Genomic DNA, 18,460 nt, shown 5'->3' with positions numbered 1-18,460 from the left:
AAAAAAAAATGTGCAACAAAAAAAAATTGGGTATGCCCTTTGTCTCATAGAAAGCTATTGATGAATAGTGGTATTATCACCGCTACAAACCCCCAGGCCACTAGGCAAATATCTGAGGATTGCCTACCACCAACCTAGTCCAGTCTCAGTACAGCCTGCACCAAACCAAAAAGAGCTTTATGGCAGAGCGGAATTGCAACCTCTCCCTAAATTAGAGTTGTAATGTTGGGACCACTACTCTAAAATGGTGATAGGCTTAACAGCACGCTACAGAGGCTGGCAGGAAGTAACTCCTTCCCTGTTTCTGGGAGATGCCCCCAAATGAAAGCTTCCAGATATTCTCTGGCCATACAGTATTCTCTCCCTCCATTCCTCTACTGAGCATCCTCCAATAGCAAACAAGCACATGCATATGCCTCCCCCCACACACACTCACCTGTACACACACACACGCATGTGCGGGAGCTCATACTGTCCACTTGCCAGAGAGTATTCCTGAACTGTCCATTGGTGGATGGGCCAATGCTTATTTCTAGTCCTGGCTTATGTGATTACATTATCTTATCATCTTTTATGTGCCTACTAAAACAAGAGTTAATCCCACAAGATGATAATTGCTATGAAACTGGTCTCAATTATTGTTGATTAACATTGCTTTTCTGTTCAGCCCTCCAAAATGACGTCAAATACAACATTTAAGGCCTGGTTTTATGGAGAGCATAAATCTCCAGGGCTTGCTTGTCCCTTAAAAGAGACTGTATCATAATCTCATATAGTCTACAGGGGACTCTCCTCTCTACAGTATACTAATTTAAAACCAGTAGCCAAAGGACAGGAAAGAGCAATTTATAAAAGCAGAATTTATAAAGGCCAATAATATAAAAAGATGCCACCTCATTATTTTTTAAGCACAAATTAAAACAATAATGAGATACCATTTTTGCTTACCAGATTAATAAAATTTTAAAAGACTGAGAATACCCAGCATTGGCAAGCCCATGGGGAAATGAGTCCGACTTATACACTGCTGGTGAGAGTGCCAATTAAGTAGTATTTTTAAAGGGCAATTTGCCAATATCTACAACAATTTTAATTGTGTGCAATTATGTGTATACTTTTGACCCAGAAATTCCATTTCTATCAATTTATTTTACACGAATATATACACAAAGTTGTGAGTACAAGGATATTTATTGCAGCGTTGTTTGTAATTAAGACCAATTGAAAAACCTGTATGTCTAACAGTGACTAGTTAGGAAAATTGTTACCTCTATACAATGAAATATTAAAATAAACAAGGGAGAACTATAGAGTCCTGGAGAGATTTTCAAGGCTTCATATTATGTGAAATAGGAGTTATATACATGCAGGTATAGTATTTTCCTATTAAAAATAAAAGAAAAATATATATGGTAGCATAAGCATATAAAAAATCTGGAAGAACACACATCAAACCATTACGAATGATTACCTTTAGGTGTGAGATTTAGGGGAATTTTTACTTTCATGCTACTTGTTCCAGTAATGTTTGCATGTTTTAAACAATCATATATTATTATAATCAGAAAAATAAGAGTAGATGGATGGATGGATAGATAGATAGACAGAACGACTTGTGGCCTTACTTGAGATTCTGCAGACGAGAGGTAAATTCTGCTTAAACATGAGCAGAAAGCTGGGCGCGGTGGCTCAGGCCTGTAATCCTAGCATTCTGGGAGGCAAAGGTGGGAGGATCACTTGAGCTCAGGAGTTCAAGACCAGCCTGAGCAAGAGCGAGACCCCGTCTCTACTAAAAATAGAAATAAATTAGCTGGACAACTAAAAATATATAGAAAAAATTAGCCAGGCGTGGTGGCGCATGCCTGTAGTCCCAGCTACTTGGGAGGCTGAGGCAGGAGGATCGCTTGAGCCCAGGAGTCTGAGGTTGCTGTGAGCTAGGCTGATGCCATGGCACTCTAGCCCGGGTGAGACAGAGTGAGACTCTATCTCAAAAAAAAAAAAAAAAAACATGAGCAGAAGTGTGGTGTAGTGGAGTCTGAAAGGCCATATTTGAGTCTCAGATTTGTTTCTTACTAGCTGTGTGAGCAATGAATGGAGGTGAACGCTCTCAGGACAGTGTCTGGCATATAGTGAGTGCTATAAAAATGTTAAATAAATAACTCACATCGCCTCTCTGTGCCTCATTATTCCATAGCAAGATGGGAATGATTACTTACCTTGAAGGGCCATTATAAAAGATAATGCAATAATAACTAACGTTTAGGTTATGTGTGTGAGAATGTGTATAAACTATGAAGTTCCCATGTAAATGGCAGCTGCGATGTTTGCCAAGGTCACTATTAAAAGCCTTTCTTCCTCCACAAACTCTTTTGCACCCTCATACATGCAACCACATCTGCCCAGAGCCCTACTACAGCCTCTGGGCCCCCAGCAGGGCTCTGAGGAGGCTGGGCTACGACAAGGCACAGAGGGGCTCTGCCTTTCTGTTTGGCTACGCAAACAGTGTTCTCTGCCGGGCCTCTCAAGGGCTGGCTTCAAAGGCCACTTGTGTCCTTGCATACAATTTCGCTATCCACTGCAGATGTCTGCTTGGATGCTGCCATCTGTTCCCTGGCAATTTTCAAGTCCAAATTGCCTGATTGCTCCCCTGAAGCATGTTCTCTCTTGATCCTACTCCTCTGTGTCTCTTCATCTCTAGCCCCTGTTTGCTTTTATTTTAAATTACATTTATTGTTTTCCCTACTTTCAAAAAATAGATATTTTTCCATTATGAAAGTGATACTGTACATGTCTTTTTAAACAAAAAGTGGAAAGTACTAGGAAGTAAAAAGATGAAAACAACATCAGCCAGAGAGTCTTGCCCCGCAAAGATAAACACCACTAACAGTTTGGTATACTTCCTCTGACTTTCTTTCTGTGCACAGGTTGTGTTTGTTTCTATGAGGCTGAGATCATATTGTATGAAAAATTTGCTCCCCTGCTTTTCTCATTTAACATATAACATTTTCCGTGTTAGGAAACGTTCACCATAAACCTCATTTAAATGGCTATGTTACTGCCCTAGGGGTGCCAAGCACCATTTTATTTGTACTGGGAAATTTCACATAAGGTAGAATTTACCATTTTAAAGTATACAATTCAGTGGCATTTAGCATATTCACAATGGTGTGCAACCATAACCATTATCTATTTCTAGAACATTTTCATCACCCCGAAAGGAAACCCTATACCCATTAAGCAAGCAGTCACTCTCCATTTGCCCCTCTCCCCAGACCCTGGCAATCTGCTTTCTGTCTCTGAATTTGCCTATTCTGGGCATTTTATATAAATAGAATCAGATAATATGTGGCCTTTTGTGTCTGGCTTCTTTCATTTAACATAATGTCCATCCATGTTTTAGCATGTATTGGTACTTCATTCTTTTCCATGGCTGAATAATATTCCATTGTATGGATATGCCACATTTTGTTTATTGATTCATGGGTTAATGGGCATTTGGGTTGTTTCTACCTTTTGGCTATTATGAATGGTACTGCTCTAAACGTTCATGCCATTTATTTTGTTTGAACACATGTTTTCATTTCTTTTGGGTATATACGTAAGAGTGAAATTGCTAGAGCATATAGTAATTCTATGTTTAACTTACTGAGTAACAGCCAAACTGTTTTCCACGATGGCTGTGCCATTTTACACTTCAGCAATGTATGAGGCTTCCGGTTTCTCTACATCTTTGCCAACACTTGTTGTTTTCTATTTCTTCTTCTTATTATTATTATTATAGCCATCCTAAAGGTTGTAGAGTGGTATCTTATTGTGGTTTCGATTTTCATTCCCCTAATGACTAATGACATTGAGCATTTTTTTCATGTTTGTTGGCCATTTGCATAGCTTCTTTGCAGAAATATCTATTCAAGTTTTTTACCCGTTTTTAATTGGGTTGTTTGTCTTTTTGTTGTTGAGTTGTAAGCATTCTTTATATATTCTGAATACTGGAACCTTAACAGATATATGACCTGCAAATATTTTCTCCCATTCTGTATTGTCTTTTCACTTTCTTGATAGTGTCTTTTGATGCACAGAAGGTTTTAATTTTAATGATATATAATTCATCTGTTTTCTCCTTTGTTCCTTGTTCTTTGGTGTCATTTCTAAGAATCTATTGCCAAATCTAAGGTCATGAAATTTTCTCCTTATGCTTTCCTCTAAGAGTTTTATAGTTTTGGTTCTTACACTTAAATCTTCCATCCATTTTGAGTTAATTTTTGTATATGGTGTGAGATGGCAGGGTACAACTTTCTTGGTACATAGCAAGTCTTTTTTAGCTGCTTACTGAATAAATGATTGTCCCCTGTGTTAGGACACTGAGTTAGAGGCTCATGGGTGGACAGGTGGAGGGCTGTCCCCTGTGCAAACGTGTGTGGGTCAAGCATCTGGCATAGAATGAGAAGTTCTGAATTGCAAACTTAACTTGTTCCCTGCCTTCTGTTTTAGGGAATTTTTTCGCAAAAGATCAGTGGAGAGTTCTCTGTCCCTACCGGAATCATTTTAAAAGTCAACAAGTGAAAGATTTAAAACTGTAAGAGACAGACAATCTGAATGATTTTTTTTTCTTAGCAAAGTCCCTTTATTTTCTACTGAAAACAGCATTAAATAACCAGCAGGCATATTCTGTACTGGTTTTTCTGCCCTTTCTTGGCAAAGTTTCCCCTTAAAATGTGAAAGTGTTCCAAAGGTTGGGGGACTGAGATTCCAGGTGCACTGTCCTGCACCATCTCAGGAAGAGTGGGCCAATGAAGTTCTTCCATGGTCAGGCATTGTGGGCATGATCTGGTCACTGTTTCTTCCCCACAAGGTAATGTGCTTTCCTCTTTTTAATCCTGATCCAGAGAGCCCAACAGAGCATCAGTGTCTGTGTTATTATTATAGTTTGCTTAGACTACCATAACAACATGTCATAAACTGAGTGGCTTACAGAAATTTATCGTGTCACAGTTTTGGAGGCTAGAAGTCCGGGGTCGAGGTGTTGGTGGGGTTGGTTTCTTCCGAGGGCTGTGAGGGAGAAATCTGCTCTATGCTTCTCTCCTAGTTTCTAGGACTTTTCTGGCAATATTTGGTGTTCCTTGGCCTGTAAGCCCATGACCCCAATATCTGCCTTCATCTTTGCATGGTGTTCCTGTGTGTATGTCTGTGTCCAAATTTCCTCTTTTTATAAAGACACCATTTGTATTGGACTAGGGGTCCACGGTACTGCAGTATGACCTCATCTTAAGTAATTACATTAGCAATAACCCTATTTCCAAATAAGATCACATTCAGAGGTATTGAGGGTTAGGACTTCAACATATGAACTTTGGGAAGACATGGTTCAACTCATAATGCTGTGTAAGGCTCAAGGCCTAGCTAACCACCTGGCAATACCTATCAGAGGAGGCAGAACAGATTTGGGGAAAAGTGCCCACCAGAGGCATTAGTCGTCTTTGTTTATACTTTAACAGCAGTCCCCAACCTTTTTGGCACCAGGGACTGGTTTCATGGAAGACAATTATTCCACAGACAGGATTGGGGTGGGGGACGGGGTGGGGAGGCAGAGCTCAGGTTATGATGCTCGGCCCTGTTTTCCTAGCAGGTCATGGACTGGTACCACTTGGTCCAAGGGTTGGGGACCTCAGCTAGAGAATCCAGCCATTCTAGGGGTGAGCACTGTACTAAGGGCACTCCATGACTGCCTCAACTGGGAAATGTCACCACCCATCAAAGAGGTGTGAGCAGACACTCATTTACATATTATATGAAGCCTTTACCTGAGCAAAGGATCATCTGGATCTTAATATAACAAATCCTTGCAAATCAATGTTCTGGAGCACTGAAAAACTTTGTAGACCGGGTCCTGGTCTAGCAGACCCACAGCTGTCTAAGTAGATAGAGTAGGTAGGTGCACAACACTGGGGAGCTCCATTACCCACATCATGGCGGTAATGTGAACAACCACGGAGAGCCAGAATTACTATCTGCCACCCACTGCCCACACTTCCCACTGGTCTTGTGAGTAACCAGGCTAATCCTTAGATAAACCAGATCTTCCATATATAGAAGCATCCAACCCTGAGCCTTATTTCTGTCACAAGTCACAGAGTTATCCAGCACATCCCCACCTCTATTACCCAGGCTGCTGACCCCATGTGTGGCCTGCCAAGAATTCTTGGAACAGGAGGCAGAGGAGTTACCCTCACATGGATAATGTGATTGTTCCTTCAAATCTTGGATTCAAGGCCCCTGTTTCACCCAACAAAATGGATGCCCTTACTCATAAAGCCAGAAGCCCCTTGAAAATTGCATTTATTCAACAGTGATGATCATTGAGCACCGACCATGTGTCAGTGTTAGAGTGAGCATAACACACAGGTCCCTGGCCTTGTCAGTGTACATTATAAACAAGTAAAGAAGACCATTTTTCTAAGCGAAGTATTGTGAGAATGGAAAAACCAACACCGCATGTACTCAGTATTAGACTGGAACTGATTGATCAACAATCAAGTGCACATATGGTAGTAAAATTCAGCGGAAACCAAGCAGGTGGGAGGGGGAGGAGGGGATGGGTAAATTCACACCTAATGAGTACAATGCACACTATCTTGGTGATGGGCACACATAACTTTGGCTCAAATGGCACAAAAGCAACTCATGTAACCAAAACATTTGTGCCCCCATAATACTCCAAAATAAAGAAAAAAATTACAAATTACAAAAAGCTCTCTGAAGGAAATTAACAGGCTGATGAGCTAGGTAATGGCAAAATCAGGGATGAGGGGAATGGGAATTTCTACATTAGATAGGATGGTTAAGAAAGGCTTCTCTAAAGAAGAATCATTTTAGCTTAGTCCTAAAGGATGAAAAAAGAGCCAAGGTTACAGAAATGTGGAGTAAGAGGGACCCAGACATGGGTAATAGCATGTGCAAAGGCCTTCTGGTGGGACCATAGTTGGCATGGTCAAGGAATAGCAGGAAGCATATGTGTCTGGAGTGGAAGGAGAGAGAGGAAGCATGGTAGGAAATGAGGCCCAAGAGGCAGTGGGAGATCAGGCCATGTAGTGCTTTTTAGGTCTTATTAAACACGTTGATTTGTATTCTAATTGTGATGAGAACTTATTGGCAAGCTTTTAGTGAGAGAGTGGCATGATCTAACTTGATATATGAAAGGATCACTCTTGCTGCTGTGTTGAGAGTAGACCATAGCAGAGCAAGAATAGAAGCAAGAAGACCAGTTAGGAGGCTATTAAAGTCATCTGAGAGAAGATGATGGTGGCTTGGACCATGGTGGAGGCAGTAGAGATGGGGAGAAGAAGAAGGAGGAGGAGGAAGAGGAGGAGGAGGAACAGCAGCAAGAAAGAAAAGAAAGTTATCAGATTTGGGATATATTTTAGAGGTGGCATGAACTGAACTCAATGTATTAGATATGGAAAGTGAGAGAAAGGGAAGAATGCAACATGCCCACTAGGTTTGGGTAATGTTGTGCACAGAAAAACCATTTCCAGAAGAGGAAATACTGCATATTGTTACCCAGCAATGGAATTAATAGGCCCTCTACTTCCCTACCAAGGTCTCTATGTTGTGATGTCAACGGCTCCCATAAGCCCTGGACTGCTAGACTAATCCAAAAGTGCCTAGGTAATAAAAATCCAAAACAGGGATCTTAGAACCCTATCCATATCTGCTAAATGAACAACATGGAAAAAAAACCCAGCATTTTAGACCTACTCTTAAGCCCATGCAATTCCCCATCAATATTTTCACTGTCGATGAAGGAAATTTCTACAACTTACTGGTCTGAGGCAGAGTATAAGGACTGGTCATCCATATAAATGACATGCTCAGTCACTCAAAAAACAGGCTACTATATGAACCTTTCTCATCTGTCCTATGCTGGCTACAAAAGCACCATGGCTGTGCCAACTAAAGGAGATACGTATCGGAGAAAATTAAAAAGAAAAAAATGTATGCTTCAGAGTCTGGAAGGTAAAATTTTCTAGGTCAAAAGTTCTGAATAAATGCGCACCACCCGAAGGATGGACATATTTGAAACTCGGACTTAGGGGGAGCGGGGGGCAAGGGCAACATACGTAACCTAAACATCTGTACCCCCATAATATGCTGAAATAAAAATAAAAATTAAAAAAAAGTTCTGAATATTGTCAGACAAAATGTTCTTGCACCTGAAAGAATGCTCCACGTCATCAGTCATAGGGAAATGCAAATCAAAACTACAGTGAGGTATCACTTCACACCCACTAGGATGGCTATAACCAAAAAAACAGACAATAACAAGTGTTCACAAGGATGTGGAGAAATTGGGGCCCTCAAACACTGCTAGTGGGCCAGGTGCAGTGGCTCACACCTGCAATCCTAGCAGTCTGGGAGGCCAAGACGGGAGGATCACTTGAGGTCAGGAGTTGGAGACCAGCCTGAGCAAGAGCAAGACCCCGTCTCTACTAAAAATAGAAAAATTAGCCAGGCGTGGTGGCATATGCCTGTAATCCTAGCTACTCAGCAGGCTGAGGCAGGAGAATCACTTGATCCTAGGAGTTTGAGGTTGCTGTGAACTAGGCCGATGGCACAGCACTCTAGCCCAAGTAACAGAGCGAGACTCTGTCTCAAAAAAAAACAAAACAAAACACTGCTAGTGGGGATGTAAAATGATGCGGACTCTGGAAAATGATCTGTGAGCTCCTTAAAATGCTAATCATAAAGTTACATATGACTCAACAATTCTACTCCTAGGTATAGTCATAAAAGAAATGAAAGTGGACGGGCACGGTGGCTCACAACTGTAATCCTAGCTCTCTGGAGGCCGAGGCGGGAGCATCGCTCGAGGTCAGGAGTTCGAGACCAGCCCGAGGAAGAGTGAGAGCCCGTCTCTACTAAAAATAAAAAAATTAGCTGGGCATTCGTGCTGTGTGCCTGTAGTCTCAGCTACTCAGGAGCCTGAGGCAGGAGGATCGCTTGAGCCCAGGAGTTTGAGGTTGCTGTGAGCTAGGATGACGCCACGGCACTCTAGCCCGGGCAAAAGAGTGAGACTCTGCCCCCCCCACCCCAAAAGAAAAAAACTGTACTCAAATGTTCAAAACAACTCAAATGTCCATCAACTAATGAATGGAATAAAATGAGGCTTATCCATACAATTGAATATTGTTTAGTAATAAAAAGAAATGAACTGCTGATAATATGCTACACATGGATGAACCTTGAAGACATTATCTTAAGTGAAAGAAGCCAGACACAAAAGGCCACACATTATAGGATTCCATTTATACGAAATGTCCAGAATAGGCAAACCCATAGAGACAGAAAGCAGATTAGTGATTGCCAAGGGCTGGAGTGTTGAGGGAGGAATGAAGAGTATGTAGTTTTTTGGGGGGGATGATGAAAATGTTCTGGAATTAGATAGTGGTGATGGTTGCACAATTCTGTAAATATACAAAAACTATTGAATTGTATACTTTAAATGGGTGAATTTTATGGTATATAAATTACATTTCAATAAAGCTGTTTAAAGTAAATGTCTTTTCATAAAGAGCCAGTCCCCACAACCTTCTATAACAGCAGTGTCCAATAAAACTTTCTGTGATGATAGAAATGTTATCTGCACTGCCCAATATGGTAGCAACTAGCCACCTTGTAACTATTGAGTGCTTAAGACATGGTTTGTGTCACTGAGAACTGAATTTTAATTAGTTAAAACTTAGCCATGGCCAGGCGTGGTGGCTCACACCTATAATCCTAGCACTCTGGGAGGCCGAGGCGGGTGGATCGTTTGAGCTCAGGAGTTTGAGACCAGCCTGAGCAAGAGCGAGATCCTGTCTCTACTAAAAATAGAAAGAAATTAATTGGACAACTAAAAATATATAGAGAAATTAGCTGGGCATGGTGGCACATGCCTGTAGTGCCAGCTACTTGGGAGGCTGAGGCAGGAGGATCGCTTGAGCCCAGGAGTTTGAGGTTGCTGTGAGCTAGGCTGACGCCACGGCACTCTAGCCCAGGCAAGAGAGTGAGACTCTGTCTAAAAAAAAAAAAAAAAAAAAACTTAGCCATATGTTGCAAGTAATTACCATATTGGACAGCTCAACTCTAGGGTTTATACAGAAATTTAGAGTTGCTACTCAAAGTTTATCCTCCACTTTTGCTTTTACACCAAATGAGTTTCTCAAAAAAAATGGGGCTTTTCCTAAATCCTGGCTACACAAACACCTATCAGATGAAGAGCTTCTTTACTTTTATACTCTTATTGCATCCTGACTGACCCTGACCTAGTTGGTCTCTATAGCATAAGGACTGATTTTCTGACATGGCTTTGCTGCCCTCCTGTCTCAAAAGGATTCCTGGTCAGGTTGTCTCTGCATATGTGAGAGCTTCTCAAGAAAGTTGATTTCAGCTCGGATTGACTATCCAATATAGGAGCAAATGGTACTCACTATAGAGGCTGGCTGCCTTCAGCACCCTATGATCATGTCTCACAAAACTTAGCCTCCCACCTCAAGAATGTTCCAGAATATATTACACTCTTTCACCCAGCAAAGCCTGTCCTATTCCACTTGGCATGTGAGGGGGGGTGTGTCTGTGCATGTGCATGTCATGGGGGAGACTTTGGAACAACTACTCTAGCCCTGTGTCTTTAACCCAAACCTACCCACCTACCCATTTTGCAGTCATTACATAGCCAATAGCCAGCACTGGTAAGAGGAGGGAGCGTGTTACGGACTGAATGCTTATAGCACCCCCCTCCCACTGAATTCCTGTGTTGAATCCCTAACCCCCAATGTGATAGTATCAGGAGGTGTGGCCTTCAGGAGGTAATTGGGCTTACGTGAGGTCATGAAGGTGGAGGCCCTGTGATGGAATCAGTGCCCTTATAGAAGAGAAAGAAAACAGAGTCCTCTCTCTCTGCCATGTGAGGGTGCAGGGAGAAGGTGGCCATCTGCAAGCTAGGAAAAGAGCCCTCACCAGGAACAGCATCATCTGGCATCTTCTCTTGGACTTCCAGCCTTCAGAGCTGTGATAAATACCTATTGTTTAAGCCCCCCAGTCTATGGTATTTTTTTTTTTTTTGGTAACCTGAGTAGAGTAAGACAGAGCACCAGGAAACCAAGTCCTATTTACAGTCTAAGTCCTAGGCCCTTTTCTCTCATTTATGTTTTATTCCTTATCTCCTACTCCATTCTGCATCTATCCAGCTCCTGACATCAATCCTCACCCTTCTTTCTGACCCTGCTTGCAGCCCCTTGGACTTTATTAGATTTGATTTCCCCTTCTTGATCCTTCATATACTTCTATGGACACAGTTTTGCTCTTCACTGTCTCCGTCCAGTCAGAGCGTCTCTGAGTCACCCTCTGTTTGATCTGACCTTAAGCTCTTCCCCACAGTGATCCTCACAGTTGAAAGGCCAATGACTCATCTGGAGCCTGAACCAGATTGACCCATAGTTATACTAGTGTTTCAAGGACAGAGTATTTTTTTCCAGGAAGAAAGTGATGAATTTCTCACCAATCGAAGAACAATTATACCTAATTGTTTGATAACCTAAAAAATCATTGCCATGACTCATGAATTTGAGACTTAAACAGTCTGGAAAACTTTGTGACTGCTTTAAAGTAACTTCTGTGTGTTTAAAATCTGCACATCTATCATAATTTTCACTGACCAATGACATTCCTCACGAAACCCATCTAAACTTTTCAGTACCACACACTCTTCCACTTTTTATTCCCTGGCTATACTAGACCCTTTTTTGTTTGTTTGTTTGTTTGTTTTTTCTTTTTTATTTCAGAATTTTATGGGGGTACACACATTTTGGTTACATAATTTGCTTTTGTACAGTTTGAGTCAATGTTATAAGTGTGCCCTTCACCCAGTTAGTATACATTGTACCTGTTAGGTGTGAATTTACCCATCGCCTCCTCACCCTCCCACATACTTGATTTCCCTTGAGTTTTACTTCCATATGTGCACGTAAGTATTGATCAATTAGTTCTAATTTAGTATTAAGTACATGTGGTGTTTTTCCATTCTTGTGATACTTCGCTAAGAAGATCGAATGTTTATACTAGACTCTTACATCCCTCTATTCCTAGATTGCTCTATTGCATGCCCCATGACCCTTCACAAAAACCCACCAGAGTTTGAGTCTTGTAAACCACCACCATACAGATGTTCAAAGTTTTATAGTTTCAAATCGCACTAATTTATTAAATCATCACATATGTACTGAGTGCCTAACCTGTGTGTCAAGACCTGTGTTTGGATGCTTTGGATAAAGAAATGGAGAAAATAGAGTTTTTTGCCTTTGAGGAAACAGGCTGAGGAAAGATAAATCAACATCTTAGCAGGTAGGCAAGGCCAGGTGACAGAGCTGCCACTGTGCCCCATGGGCCCCATTTCAACCTTTATTATAAAAAAACATGGTTTCCCATCAGACCCTGCATGTGGCAGGAAGCCAGTCAGTGTTCGTTGTTCATAGTGATGATGATTTGATATTTTTTCAGAAGATTAGCTCTCAAATCTAAGGACTGTTCAAATTAAACTCTAAGTCAATTTCATTAGGAATTGTCACTCACTAGCATTTGTGACCTTTTGGCTAAAGACTAATGTGCTGAATGAGCAATGCTAGCAACTGAATTTACTTAATATGGACAAGATTGCAGTTTTCCAAGACCACCTTCTCCTTAAGTCCCCAAATTATCAGCTACTTCAGTGAATGGTTTTATCTATTCGCTGCAAAATAGAAACAAAGAATCTATCTCCATTCCTTTCACAGAGTCTGGGCAAGGTCTGGGCCCTTCCAGAAGATATGCCTGTCTGTCATTGTGCATCAGTTACCAGCTGTTGGCATACCTCAGTTTCCCCATCTGTATTCTATGATCATTGCTGTATACATATAATGGAGACAGAAAGATGTTATTACAATGCTCCAGAGAGCTTTAAATGAAGCACTATGTGTGAGAGGAAATAGTCCAAAAGAAAACCCAAATCTTCTGTTAAGTGTGCATTAGCCTCCAAATGGCATTTCAGAGTTGCATTAAGAAATGTCAAAAGCAGTAGTTCAAACTATTTCCTGCTTGAGGCCAGTTCTCTACCCGTCGTGCGTAATAGTGAATGAACGGACTCATTTGCTGAAGCTCCAGCTTGTCCTACAGCCATATTGACCAAAAGGAGGCCACTGAGGGGCAGCCCAGCAAATCTCCACTGGTAGTATTTTTCAAATGGTTTATTTCTATAACCTACTGTATATGAGACATTGGAAGAGATAATAAGAATACATTTTCTTACCTGAGAGAAAGATAAAACTCGACATGAGAAACAATCCATAAAGCCTCTGATATATGATGTATTCTTTCATTGTCTAAATCTGTATTCAAAAAGTCAGAAATATACTCAGCTCAGAGTCAGAATGAACAATTTCTAAGTATATGTTACTGCACTTCTCCTTCTCATCCCACCTAAGGTTTTGTCCCATTGCTTAAAGTCATGTCAGCCAACCCCAAGATAGACGCTTACCTGAGTTATCCGGCCTGGCTGAACCCTCATTGATTTATCTGTAGAGTCACTCAATAAATTGTATTGACTCCCTGCTATATGAAGACACTGTATTACCCACTGGGAATACAGCACTGAGAAGACAAGACAGATATCTGCCTTCATGGGACAAAGCCCAGTAGAGAAGACAGACACTAAATGCACAATTACAAAATGTGATGCATTCAACCCTAATGCACACAACTTCAACCCAACTACTTGCAGTTTTAATGGTCCGAAATTTTTTGAAGGAACGCAATGCAAGAAGACCTTACTGACAAATGTAACTCATCAAATCATTCCTATTTTTAAAACAGATCTGTTTAGAGAAACCTGACCACCATTTCATTACATTCATGCAGCTTCTCTCCTTAATTAATTGTAACTAAAGCTTCTTATTTGGGAAACACACTGAAAACTCCCCTTCTTTCCCAAAAAAAATGGTCTTAAAATGGCAAATCCTACAGAAACATACTACAGAGCCTTGGCAGTAGGGTGCTGATGGGCATTTTCTGATTTTAAATAAAACGTACTTATGAATGATTTACTGCTGATTTAAACATTTCCTTTTCTATAGGATAATGCTACATATTATGTCTCTCTCCACTTGTAAGTGGGATGAATAGACTTACTTTACATTTAATGTAACAGAAGCCAATCAGGAAATCAAATGAATCTTGGGCTTGCTATGAGCGCCAGCCATTAATCAGGCTCTTCATATTTACCAAGTGTTCTACTGCCATTCTCATTAGAATAATAAGGGAATTTGTATGACTTAGATGAATTTTCTAAATTATGAGCTTAGAAGTAAGGGAGTGTCTAAATCTTTTATGACTTTCAAGATGAAATGCCCCTTAAATTTATAGTGCCATAAGAAGACTAGACTGAGAATCAGTAACTGGCTGTGAGACCATACATATTTCCATTCCTTAATTTCCATGGGCCTCAGTTTCCTTATCTGTAAAAAATAGAGATAATAATCTGCCTATTTCCCAGAGCTGCTCTAGAAGAGGATCAAATGAGATGATATTTCGAAGGCAATTTTCAAAGTATAAAGTGGATATGATTGGATATGATCACTATCTATGAAATGGAATTTTCAGTAGCAAACAATCCAATTTATATTTTTCTTCCATTTCCTCTAAACTTTTATAACAATTCCAAGGTATGTTTCAGAAACTTACCTGGCACCCAATAAATAAATCATGGGGCATTCACACAAGAGAATATTATGCAGCCATTGAAAGGAATAAGGTAAATCTATATGTCAGGCATGAGAGGTGGGTTGGAAAGGAGGGGGGCTAGAGGACTTTTCCTTTATATACTATACCATGATATACTGCTTGATTCTTTTACAATAATAATACATTACTTATATAATTTTTTAAATTGAAGGAAAGGAGAAAGGAAGGAAAGGAGGGAGAGAGGAAGGGAGGGAGGACAGGAAGGAGAAGAAAGAGGAAAGAAGCATGGGAATTAATTAGGTTTCCTTCATAGCCCCTATAATTCTATACTATTTGACTATTTTACAATGAGCATGCATTACTTTCATAATTTTGAAAAAATTGAAAGAAGTAAGTGAAGGAGATAAAGGTAGAAAAAGGTAGAAAGAAAGGGTGGAGATTAAGGACTTGTATCTTATACCTCATGCAATTACATGCAATTTGGTTCTTTTATGATGAGTGTTGGTCATTTTTATAATTTAAGAAAAGTTAAAGGAAGAAAGGAGGAGAGGAGAGAAGGAGGAAAGGATAGAGAGAAATGGAAGGAGGGAAAGAAGGAAGGGAGGGAGGACGGAAGAGAGACACTTACCCGAGAGCTGAACTCCTTTAACTTCCCACCCCTAAATGACCAGATCTGGTCTCTAAATCCCTATATTTGATGTGAAATGGAAGGAGCAGAAAACAAGAGAGTCATTATCTGCTGGCCATGCTTCGGTCACCTTCTTTTGTGGATCAAACCAGCCTCTCTGCTCTTAGCTTTATGGGGCTTGTTGACTCAGGTAGATCCTCTTTTTGTGGCTTGCAGCACGTCATGGGGCTGCTCTCTCGAGCATAAAATCAGCATGAGCAAAGTTCTCAGGTTATTACACACCTGCAATAACCTGTTAATTTGATGGCTCTTTCCCAGTTTTCACTAAGGATTATCTTCAGTTCCTACTTGATTATTACTTTAATTAAATTGGATATATTAAACAGCTACTTGCTCATTTCACTTTATTGAGAAAATGGGGAGCGGGAGGGGTGGTGTTCAGAACTACGAGCAGAAAGCAAAGGCCAAGAAGGCATTAACATGTTCACATCTCACACTGTCTATAAGGTGAAGCCAGTTGTTTACCCTCACTGGAGATCCATTCTTCAAATTGCCTTGAAAATAAATACGTTTACTGAATTGGTTTCATGCTATTCTCAAGATGGGGATGTAGTTTTGGTCCCAGAAGATGTCATTACAGCCCCTTTGGGGTGATAGAAATATCACCAAATCCCATCAAGGATTCAAGGTGAATCCTGTGAGGCTCCATACTTCACAGATGACCCTGATGTCCAAAGGGTAGAATGATTTGCCCAAAGTCATAAAGCTTGTGAACGGCAAAACAGGAGCTGGAACCAAGGTCTTCTGACTCCCAGACCAGTGCATTTTCCTCTCCATCTCATGCTTTAAATGGAAAAATTCAGTCAAATAGGAGGATGATTCAACCAATCTGTAGGCCAGGATTCTCCACAGCGGAAGAGGGAAGGAGGAGGTATATCAGAATCACCCATGATTCACTCCCCCCAAGCCCACGAACTTTGATCAGTGTAATGAATTAGAGCCCAGGCTTTGCAGAATGACTTGAGTTTGAATCCCAACTGTGTGACTTCGGGCCAATTCCCTAACATTTCTGGAGCCCCCAGTGTCCTCATCTGTAAAACGTGGATAATGGAACTCGCCTCATATTGCTGTGAAGATTACGTGACACAACGTGTGTAAACTGCTTGTCCCAGTGCTCGGCACTGGGTTCGTGTGCCATTGCTCCTGTCTAGGACTCCACTGCTTCTCCTTTCCACTAGGCACAGGGCTTAGGTTTTGTGATCTGTCCCCACCCCCCTCCACAGGATCACACAGATTACAAAAGGATGTGGAGTAATTGCCAAGGAGCATCTCGGCGTTTCCTTGGCATTTGTTTATATTTCACACCATGCCTGCTTATTGCTCTGTCTTACCCCACAACACTAAGCTCTGGAACGGCAGGAACTCCATGTTATTCAATGGTTCACACGCAGCCTGGCAGGCACATAGAGGGCGCTCAATCAATATTTCGTAAATGAATGACTGCTTTTCCCCCCTAATATAGTGTAAGCTTCCTGAAGACAGGGAAACACCTCTCTATTCTTTTTGTGCCCTGTCACAGGAGTTAGCACAGTGCCTGACGCATAGTAGGTGCTTAATGAATATTTGTTGAATTGAAAAAGAGAATTTAGAGGAGAATATATTCATATACACTTGGAAATGTCATAAAATTTCTTTGGAAGGAGACCCTGGTGAGAATAGTTGCTTCTAGAGAGGGAAACTGAGGGGTCTTGGTTGGGAAGGAAACTCAGTTTTCACTGAATATGCTTTTGTACTGTTAGAATCTTAATCATCTGCATGTGTTATTTTTTCTAAGAAAAACACTGTTCTGTTAAAAGTCTAATATAGTGCAAATAAAACAATTGGAAAATGAAACACACAAAAAAACGAAGAGGTAGGGACTCTTTGGTCAGGGAAAAAATGCCACCTGGGAGGACTTCAGTGAGTGGCTTCCAGTCTCTGGAAGGTTATAAGGAGAATGTTGACCATCTCCTCCCCATATCTACAGAGTAATAGGAAATGGGCTGATATTGATGGGAGATGGAGGTTAGACATAAATAAGTCATTGTTGACGATAGGAGCTAATAAACACCAGAAAAGGCTGTCATGGGATGTTATGAGCCACCCATTCCTGGAAACTCGAAGGCCTAGATAGCCATATGGCTCTGCTCATTTACTTGTCCTCCCACAGAGAGGGCTAAGCTGAATGACTTATTGTGACTCTGTTCCCGTTTCTTTTCTTTCTTTCTTTTTTTTTTTTTTTTTTGAGACAGAGTCTTGCTCTGTTGCCTGGTAGAGTGCTGTGGCATCAGCTTAGCTCACAGCAACCTCAAACTCCTGGGCTCAAGTGATCCTCCTGCCTCAGCCTCCCAAGTAGTTGGTACTACAGGCGTACGCCACGGCGCCCGGCTAATTTTTTTTAATATTTTTAGTTGCCTAGCCAAATTTCTTTCTATTTTTTAGTAGAGACGGGGTCTCACTCTTGCTCAGGCTGGTCTCGAACTCCTGAGCTCAAGCAATCCTCCCACCTCGGCCTCCCAGAGTGCTAGGATTACAGGCGTGAGCCACTGCCCCCAGCCGTCAATTTTAATTATATTTGGTTGTCACCTTAAACATTACCATCCAAGTGAATGCCTGCTCATTGCCATTCCTATGCATACCTCCATACATTTACTACATATGTGGATGGCCTTTAACAATATGTAGTATTATTTTGTATAATAATACTGCATGTTTTTAAACATGACGTAAATCTGCATGCTTTTTGACATGATGTAAAAGGTATCATACCATGTGAGAGGCAGTATAGCATAGTAGCTAATGAAACACACTCTGAAGCCAGACTCCTTGGGTTCCCTAATGTCTCACTGCCTCAGCTTCCTCATCTGCAAAATGGAAATGATGATGATGATGATGATGATGATGATATTCACCTCTGGTGTTTTATGGTATAAATGAGATAATATACATAGAGCACTTAGAACACTGCCTGATACATAATAATTGCTTTCTTATTAGTTAGCCACTATCATTTATTCTTCTGCAACTTATTTTTCAACCTCAATG

At 40.9% G+C, this 18,460-nt stretch overlaps 1 protein-coding gene across 1 annotated transcript in view; it reads right to left on the bottom strand.

The window, feature by feature from the left end:
• ADGRG4 (adhesion G protein-coupled receptor G4) overlaps positions 1-15,517 on the bottom strand; it is a 106,261-nt gene extending 90,744 nt beyond the window's left edge. Inside the window, exons 1-2 of the mRNA XM_012655472.1 lie at positions 15,377-15,517; positions 13,319-13,397 (exon numbers count right to left, since the gene is read on the bottom strand). Coding sequence (XP_012510926.1) covers positions 13,319-13,388 — 70 coding nt within the window. The 5' untranslated portion in view covers positions 13,389-13,397; positions 15,377-15,517. The remainder of the gene's footprint in view (positions 1-13,318; positions 13,398-15,376) is intronic.
• Positions 15,518-18,460: the final 2,943 nt, after the last annotated feature.

Source organism: Propithecus coquereli, unplaced genomic scaffold (genome assembly GCF_000956105.1).
Source record: "Propithecus coquereli isolate 6110/MARCELLA unplaced genomic scaffold, Pcoq_1.0 Scaffold478, whole genome shotgun sequence".
NCBI lineage: Eukaryota > Metazoa > Chordata > Mammalia > Primates > Indriidae > Propithecus > Propithecus coquereli.
Note: the sequence above shows the minus strand (reverse complement) of the source record. Positions and strands in the feature narration are given on the sequence as shown.